General features: G+C 53.6%; 1 protein-coding gene across 1 annotated transcript; it reads left to right on the forward strand.

Annotated features, from left to right (window-relative positions):
* Nucleotides 1-978: 978 nt before the first annotated feature.
* Nucleotides 979-6,211, forward strand: Irx2 (iroquois homeobox 2). Its single transcript, XM_059253140.1, has 5 exons — nt 979-1,230; nt 2,486-2,891; nt 3,210-3,923; nt 4,537-4,612; nt 5,258-6,211. The coding sequence occupies exons 1-4, from the start codon at nt 979-981 to the stop codon at nt 4,587-4,589; spliced, it is 1,425 nt and encodes a 474-aa protein (XP_059109123.1). The 3' UTR covers nt 4,590-4,612; nt 5,258-6,211.
* Nucleotides 6,212-8,269: the final 2,058 nt, after the last annotated feature.

Below are 8,269 nucleotides of genomic sequence, written 5' to 3' on the forward strand. Positions count from 1 at the left end.
CCAAACCAAAAACTCTCCGGTTCCGGTTCGATGCTTGGCAGCATAGGCGCCAGGAGCGGGCAAAAACCAGACGAGAGCGAGGCCACGCGGGCAGCCTCGGCCTTGAGGCTAGGCGGACAGAGGACTGTAGAAGTGAGACTGCCCAGCAACTCTGCAGGTATCCAGCTCCCTGCGGCTTCTGCACTGGACACGGGGTGGAGCCTGGGCCGGTATCTTCAAGGTGACGAGGGGTGCCTGATCCGTCCATCCCCCAGGTGGATCGGACCCGGCCTGGCTGTAGAAGGCCATTGCAAACCAGTGCGAGGCGAGCCAGAGCGCTGGTGGTGGTTGCGTGGGGCTGGGGGAGTGAGGAAGGCGGCTGGGCCGAGGCTGGAGTCGGCGGCCGCGGGGTGCGCGGACGTGGCTGAGAAGACGTGCCAGTGGGAGGGGGGGAGCGCTACGCCCAGTTTGGCCAGGCCGAGCTTCCGAGCGGCGGGCTGCTTGTGGCGGCAGCGCGACAAAAGCTTGCACGTCCCTCCCTCCTGCCGCTCGCTGCCACTCCTCCGCCTTCCCCTGCACTCCCCTCCCATCAGCTCTCTGCCCCTCCCCCGGCCTCGGCCGGGCCTCGGCAGCGGGCGGAGCAGGGGAGGGGGCGGGCACCAGAATATGCAGATGAGAGCGTGACGGACAGCTCCGCGTTCCAATGTCCCTCGGAAACTCGAGCGCTCCTTCCTCAACTCCTCACACCCGACTGCAGACTCCCCCAAACCCCGACCGCCGGCCTGGCGCGCGGCTGCGCCCAACGGCTCCGCGCTGCCGCTTGCCGCCGCCGCTGCCGCCTCCCCGCAGATCCGCCGGCCCGCGGGCCTCCCAGGCTGGTGCCCAGCCCAGCCTGCCCCGGCCCGTAGCCCCGGTGCGCCCCGGCCGGGCGTGGATGGAGGGCGCCGCGCGCGCTGCCCGCTGCTCTGCGTGACGCGGGCCTCGCGCCCCGCGCCCACCATGTCCTACCCGCAGGGCTACCTGTACCAAGCGCCCGGCTCGCTGGCGCTCTACTCGTGCCCCGCGTACGGTGCGTCCGCGCTGGCGGCGCCGCGCAGCGAGGAGCTGGCGCGCTCGGCGTCGGGCTCCGCGTTCAGTCCGTACCCCGGCTCGGCGGCCTTCACAGCGCAGGCGGCAACCGGCTTCGGCAGCCCGCTGCAGTACTCGGCAGACGCCGCCGCTGCAGCTGCCGCGGGCTTCCCGTCCTACATGGTAACCGCTTTGGGGTGGGGGCTGGGAGACCCCCGACCCCTGGCTTGGGTTGAGCAGGGGGACTAGGAACACCGCGCGGCGCGGGTGGTGGCTCCGGCGTCACCAGCACCAGCTGCCCCGGGAAACGAGGGACCGAGTTGACCCGCAGCGGTTGTGGGATGATTTCCTCTAAGCCGGTGCGAGGTGCTACTCCACCCGGGCCGGGGCCATGAGTTGTCTCTAATCCGCGCCTGCAGATTGCTGGGGCGGCAGAATCGGCCCGCGGCTCTCTCGCAGGGTTCCAGGCCGAGGGCCGCCGCTGCCCGGGCCTCTAGGGCCACTGCCGCGCGGTTCGGGTTTCTTGGGCACGCCAGTAGTGGCGGGGTCACCGAGTCAGGGGAGAGCATCGAGCCTCCGGCTGCCGCCCCTAAACCCAGACTGACGCTCTCTAGTTTTGGCCTTGATTTGTCTCTCAGATCTGGCTTTCGAAAAATATGTTGACGGGATGTTGGGACCCGCTAAGTGCTACCAGAGTTCGTGCGTGGCCTATGGGCTCCAGCTCCAGAAACTCGGGATCCGCCAGAACATCTCTGGGTTCTGAGAATGGGCCCCTCCTGAGTGGGTCTTAGCAGTTTTGGGGCGTGTGAGGACGTGGGGCGTCGGTGGCGGGGGGGGGGGGGGGGTTATACCCTAGTTGGAATTCCCTAAGTGGAAACTAGGCCTTGGGAGAAGGTTACCAACACCTCGTATTTAAATGTTAAAGGATGAATTAAAATGCTAATTACTACGTAGTTGAAGAATTGGAAAAGCTGACTGGCTTCTGAGTTGCAAATTGGATTTACTCTGCTTTAGAGGATGAATAGCAGAGTAGGGTTCCGAACTATTTTTTTTTTAGCTATATAAAGGAGGAAACGGGGTGAGAGAGCAGCTCGGGAAGCCTCCCATAAAATTTAGATATCAAGAAAACTACCCGCAGAACTGCGGGGCTATCAGGAGAATGTGTTTGCAGACATTGTTCGAGCTACTTGAAACCTTAGGTCGTTTCAGGAAAAAAAAAAGTGAGATAGTTAAAAACAAAATTCTAGAATCAAAAGGCAGGAGTTTTGTTTCCAATAGCTGGCCTGTGTTTCTCCGGCTCTCTGCAGAAAGGTTCCCAGCCCCGAGAAGCCAAGCAAGAAAGGCAGCGGGGGGCGAACGGAGGGTCGCCTTGAGGGGGGGTGGGGTGACGCCTGCGGGGCCCACGCACCCTCCACTCACAGGCTGTTGTGGCTTCCAGGGCTCGCCATACGACACGCACACCACCGGAATGACTGGCGCCATCAGCTATCACCCGTATGGCAGCGCGGCCTACCCGTACCAGCTCAACGACCCCGCGTACCGCAAGAACGCCACGCGGGACGCCACTGCCACGCTGAAAGCCTGGCTCAACGAGCACCGCAAGAACCCGTACCCCACCAAGGGCGAGAAGATCATGCTGGCCATCATCACCAAGATGACCCTCACGCAGGTCTCCACTTGGTTCGCCAACGCGCGCCGGCGCCTCAAGAAGGAGAACAAGATGACCTGGGCCCCGAGGAACAAAAGCGAGGACGAGGACGAAGACGAAGGAGATGCTGCCAGGAACAAGGAGGAGAGTGCCGACAAGGCTCAGGACGGCACGGAGACCTCGGCAGAGGACGAAGGTGAGCGGGGCCGCGGTCGGTGCGAGGGCTCCAGGAGCTTTCTTCCCAGGCGGGCTGTGGTTGGGGCTGACACTATGCACCTGCCACGCGGGGCCCGGGCCTACGAAAGCGGCTAAACGGCTTCGTTCCGGGCCAGCCGCGGGATTTGGCTTGGAGAGTCCTCCGGCACTGCGGAGATGTTGGGCCGCGCTTAACGCTGCCTTGGGGCGAGGTGAGGGGTCGTGGGGAGGCCCAGTGCAGGACGTTCGTTGGGCGGATGGGACTGTGGGTGCCCCGCGCTGGCCCAGCTTTCCGCCCACCGTGTCCGCGTCCCCGCAGGGATTAGTCTGCACGTCGACTCGCTCACGGACCACTCGTGCTCGGCGGAGTCAGATGGGGAGAAATTGCCCTGCCGCGCCGGGGATCCCTTGTGCGAATCGGGTTCGGAGTGTAAGGACAAGTTTGAGGACCTGGAGGACGAGGAGGATGAGGAAGACGAGTGCGAGCGGGACCTGGCGCCTCCCAAACCCGTGACCTCCTCGCCACTCACCGGCGTAGAGGCACCCCTGCTGAGCCCGGCGCCCGAAGTCGCGCCGCGCGGTGGCAGCGGTGGCAAGACGCCCCTAGGCAGCCGGACGTCGCCTGGAGCGCCGCCGCCCGCCAACAAGCCCAAGCTGTGGTCGCTGGCCGAGATCGCCACTTCGGACCTCAAGCAACCAAGCTTGGGCCCGGGTTGCGGACCTCCGGGGTTACCGGCTGCCGCCGCGCCCGCCTCATCTGGGGCCCCTCCGGGAGGCTCGCCCTACTCCGCCTCTCCGCTGCTGGGCCGCCACCTCTACTACACGTCGCCGTTCTATGGCAATTACACAAACTACGGGAACTTGAACGCCGCGCTGCAAGGCCAGGGCCTTCTGCGGTACAACACCGCGGCCTCCGCACCAGGCGAGACACTGCACGCCGCGCCCAAGGCGGCTAACGACGCGGGCAAGGCGGGCTCGCACCCTCTGGAGTCCCACTACAGGCCTCCGGGCGGCGGCTACGAGCCCAAGAAAGGTAGGCTGCCCGAGGCCGGCGGGGAGGGATCCTGGTGAGTCAGAATAAGCTAGAAACCTGGGAAAGGGCTCCGGGAGTTGGGAGACCTTTGGACAGACAGAGCCACTTGCCAGACCAGAATTAGGGGAGTTAGTATGAGGAAGAGGATTGAGGGTGAATGCAAAGAGGACTAGCCCTCTTTTTAGATCTACTCTGCTTTATTTACTCCTTCTTTAATTTATTGTTAATACTGTCACCGTAACTATTTTGTTTTGGCACACTTACTGCCAGGCAAAGAAAACTGCGCTTGCCTCTCTGCTGGGTGTAGTCTTTCCTCTGTGGTGTTGGTTAAATGGAGCTTAGCCGAATCCTTTCTGCCTTTGGCTCAAGGAAAGCACAGGCTCTCGGGAACTCTCAGAGGCCTAATTCTCTTACACTGCCTACATTGTTCCTAATTCGGCATCCATGGGATGGAGGCTCCAGGGGAGGAGGAGAGGAAGGGGCAGGAGGGAGCCTAAGTAAAGTGGATCTTAGATTCTCTGGGAGTGTGCGTCCCTTGCTGGGAGAAGAGCTGATAGGTGCTTAGCTGCCAGGGGTTGCAGCCTGTCCTCACTAACTGCCCCTCCCCTGACAGATGCCAGTGAGGGCTGTGCAGTTGTTGGCGCAGGCGTCCAGCCCTACCTATAGGAGGGCCGAGCTCCACAGTGCAAGTAAGTGGGTTCCCTCGGCGGCGTCCTCCAGCCCCAAGCCTGTGCCCTGTGTAGTGTGGTGTGGTTTTGCTTGTCAAGGGTTGGAGAATAGAGTCTGGCTTCCTTCTGGCCTCTTTGCCTTCTATTTTATAGATTTCTTCTTTTCTGCTCAAGTTCTGCTTTGGAGAATCACTTCTTTAATCGGGAATAAACATACATTCATACACACACACACACACACACACACACACACACACACACACACGCACAACATATACCCTACCACTACTGCTTTTGGTTGACGATGGTTGAGATGGGGCATCTTTGTGTCCTTGAGACCTGTTTTAGATTACATGAAGGACACCTTGCTTGATGAGTGAGTTGTTTAGAAATTCGGGCATTAAAACCTGTAGTGGATGTTGTTTTCAGAATAAGATTAAAGAGACACTGGCAGGGGCTGGTCTTTCATAGGACACATAGGAGACTCTGTAGTTCTCATAGCCCAGAGCTGTTACAAACATTTACTCTCCTACTAGGCATCATGACTAGTCCTAAACCCTAATGATGGCAAAGAGGCAGAGCCAGTAGACACAAGCTTGTGTTTTTCTTTTGGTTGGTGTGGAACTGAAGAATTTGGCATGATTTGGTTTTTTCCTTGGTCCACAGGTAGGTGTCACAATTGCTTTGGAAAAAAAAATAAATAAAAATCAGGAGACCATTCTCCTTCCCCAAGCTCATAAGTACACAGATACAAACCCCAGATGTGGAAATCTGGACCACATCTTGTGCCACTGTAAAAGAGGATGCACACCGCACTACCAACCCACAGACTCTAAGGACCGGACACGTGTTGTTGGGCATACGTGAATTTGTTGGCATAGTATAGCTTCCCCATGTTTGTGTGACTTTTGGAAACAATCTGTTTTTTCTCAGGATATCTTGATCACTTCATTGCCACGGTATATATTCTATAGATGTGATAGAACTTGCTGTAAAATTTATTTGTAAAAACAAAATATGTACACGGTAGAACTAACGTGATTGAAGAACTTGAGTCCTTCAGAAGTGGAAACAAATTTGATATTTATTTTTATAATGATATAAAGCTTCTAGTAATTTATGCAAGTTGTATTGCAATGAAATCTAAAACTTTTGTAAATAAATTCTGCCTGGTTTTTATTTGAACATTGCTGGTTATACAATCTCTGTTGGTTGTTTAACATGAATTCTCTACTAATTTATATCTAAAACTGTAAATAAAAACAAACTAGCCTACAAGAAAGTGGTGTTCAGGGCTCATTTTTACTGAAGAATGATTTAGGTCGGAGCCCTTTTGGGTGAGAGCCCTACTGGTGGCCTGGTTCCCCTCCCCCAGGTGGTCCCAGCTCAGTCTTTAAATGAAGAGCCCAGTGAAATAAGCTTCTTTCTTATTTGAAAATTACAGACAGGAGACAGAAAGAGAGATATAAATGTACAACATGGAGATATCTATGGTTCTAGTTGACTTACATACAAATGTGTTGCAAGAAATAATTCAGACTTTTTTTGTTCTCTGAATATGCAAATCCATACTTAGTGTAAATTTCTAAAACATGGAAAAATAAAAAGATATGCCACCTCTCTCTGCATTTTATCTTCTTTTGTGGTCCTGGAGAAGGATCTTCCCATTCATACTGGAGAGCATTCTCCCACAAGAAATTCCTGATGGGAACAGTTGCTTTCCTAGTCTGAAATATCTCAATTGACATAGATCAGCACGTTTATTGAAGGACTTCTTCCTTGCCTTCCTGTGTAGTTCCCATTAACAAGAGTAGGGCAGGAAGTAGATTCCTCTCTGTGGTACTCTGCTACCCTTACCCTCAGGGAAAAGAAAAGTTTAAACATCCTTAGACATTGTCTCTTTATTGTCTACTCACCCTCCTAATTACAGGACCAGCATGGAATTTGCAGCCAAGTAACCCAGCCCCTTTGATTACTACTCTGTCACTCCAGCTTTTCTCAAATTATGTAGATACCTGTATAATAAAATTTCTGAGAAGAAATGAACAATCATTTATTTCCTCTGCAAAGATAAATTGAGTGAATATAACTTACGTTTATAAAGCAAGAATAATGGATCCTTAGATTGCCCTTTAATCAATCATACACTTATTTTTTCAAGAGGCTCACCTATTTCATCCCATGATTAATAACAGTGCGGCAGGGGAGCGTTATTGGAGCCCAGCGGGGGAGGTCTCTGGCGCTTTGGGCTGCTCTGGAATGGTCAGTCGGGGTTCATTATGGGCTGAGATTGAACGATTTATAAAATCTTGTCTAAACATCTGCCAGCTCCGATAGGCTGATGTGGCCGAGGATGGGAAATTGCTAGGCCAGTTGATATTGACAAAAGGATCTCTCTCCAGTGGCTTTTTGTGCCATAGAAATTAGTGGCCTCTCACTGGGGCCTTGTTAGAAAGGGTATTGGAAAGTCATCGTATGTACCTGAAGCCAATCCCTCAGCAGGCCAGCCTGGGGAGGAACTAAGTCGGTACCTCTGGAGGGAGAAATGAAGGCTGCTTGGACTTTGGGGATTGGTTTGAAATGCATTGGGCATTTAAAGCTCAAATCTAAAAGTCAGTGTCTGGATACAAGATACTTTTCTCTCCTCCCTGCCTCCCGGGGATGGAAATGGAGATGTTTTGAGCTGAGCTCTTGGGGACCAAAAGGAAGGATTATTATTACTATTATTATTATTATTATTATTATTATTATTATTATTATTATTATTTTAACAAGGACCCTTGCTACTCTGGGAGATTCCAGGGCTAGGGAGTCAGAGGGCACTTTGGTTGTCTGTCTGTCTGTTTGGATTTCTTAGAATTTCCAGAGATACCCATCTCTCCTCCCAGGTCCATTTTACACTGCAGTATTGCAGGAACAAATGGCCCTGCTTTGCAGATGTCAGCCATGTTTCATAAATCAGCAGGGCACTGGGAGGGCTGGGTGACAGTATCTCTGTCACGTGTAATGTTGTAACGAGTATTTTGAAAATTTTAGGGGAAAGTATGAAAGTTAACAATATTTAACAAACAACCTGTTCAAGATAACTCTAATGAAGACACATCATTTAAGGCAGCAAGTGTGGCTACATCCTGGCAGGAAAAATCCCAAGCCCCAAATGTCCTTCCTGCACGTACTCAGAATTAGAAAGCTGGTCAAGTGGCCAAAGTGGCCTCTCCTAGATCAGGGAAGGTTTTCTTACCTGGACATACAATCGGGTTCCTTTTGCAGTACCCCCCACCCCTCCCAGAGGACTGACATGTTTCTCTTGGTGACAACTCAGAGGCCTCAGGGGATTAGCTAAAGCTAATGAAGCTGCTTTGATGTTTATATACCCAACAAATTATCAGAGATTTTCATAGCTTATCCCCCTCCCGACCTGAATATATATCTTACTGGAGAACTTGATTTTCAAATAAGCACTAAGAACATAAAATTGCAGGTGTTTAGAAGGACCTTTTTAGAAACACAGAGTGATTTATGGGGGAGTAGGGAAGAATCCTCATTGAGGGAAGTGACCTCCTTAGAGAAATGAGCTCTGCAAAGCAGGGGCCGGGACAGCCACTCTGGGACTGTCTGCAAGCCAGGTCGGTTGAGCTGCTTGGCTTTGGGCCCTGCGTCCTCAGTGTCAGACGCCAT

This window comes from Peromyscus eremicus, unplaced genomic scaffold (assembly GCF_949786415.1).
Source record: "Peromyscus eremicus unplaced genomic scaffold, PerEre_H2_v1 PerEre#2#unplaced_2232, whole genome shotgun sequence".
NCBI lineage: Eukaryota > Metazoa > Chordata > Mammalia > Rodentia > Cricetidae > Peromyscus > Peromyscus eremicus.

Coding starts and splice junctions, on each gene's coding strand:
- Irx2 (XM_059253140.1), top strand. CDS start 979: ATGTCCTACCCGCAGGGCTACCTGTACCAAGCGCCCGGCTCGCTGGCG. Junction 2,892..3,209: donor GACCTCGGCAGAGGACGAAG/GTGAGCGGGGCC, acceptor GCGTCCCCGCAG/GGATTAGTCTGCACGTCGAC. Junction 3,924..4,536: donor CGGCTACGAGCCCAAGAAAG/GTAGGCTGCCCG, acceptor CTCCCCTGACAG/ATGCCAGTGAGGGCTGTGCA.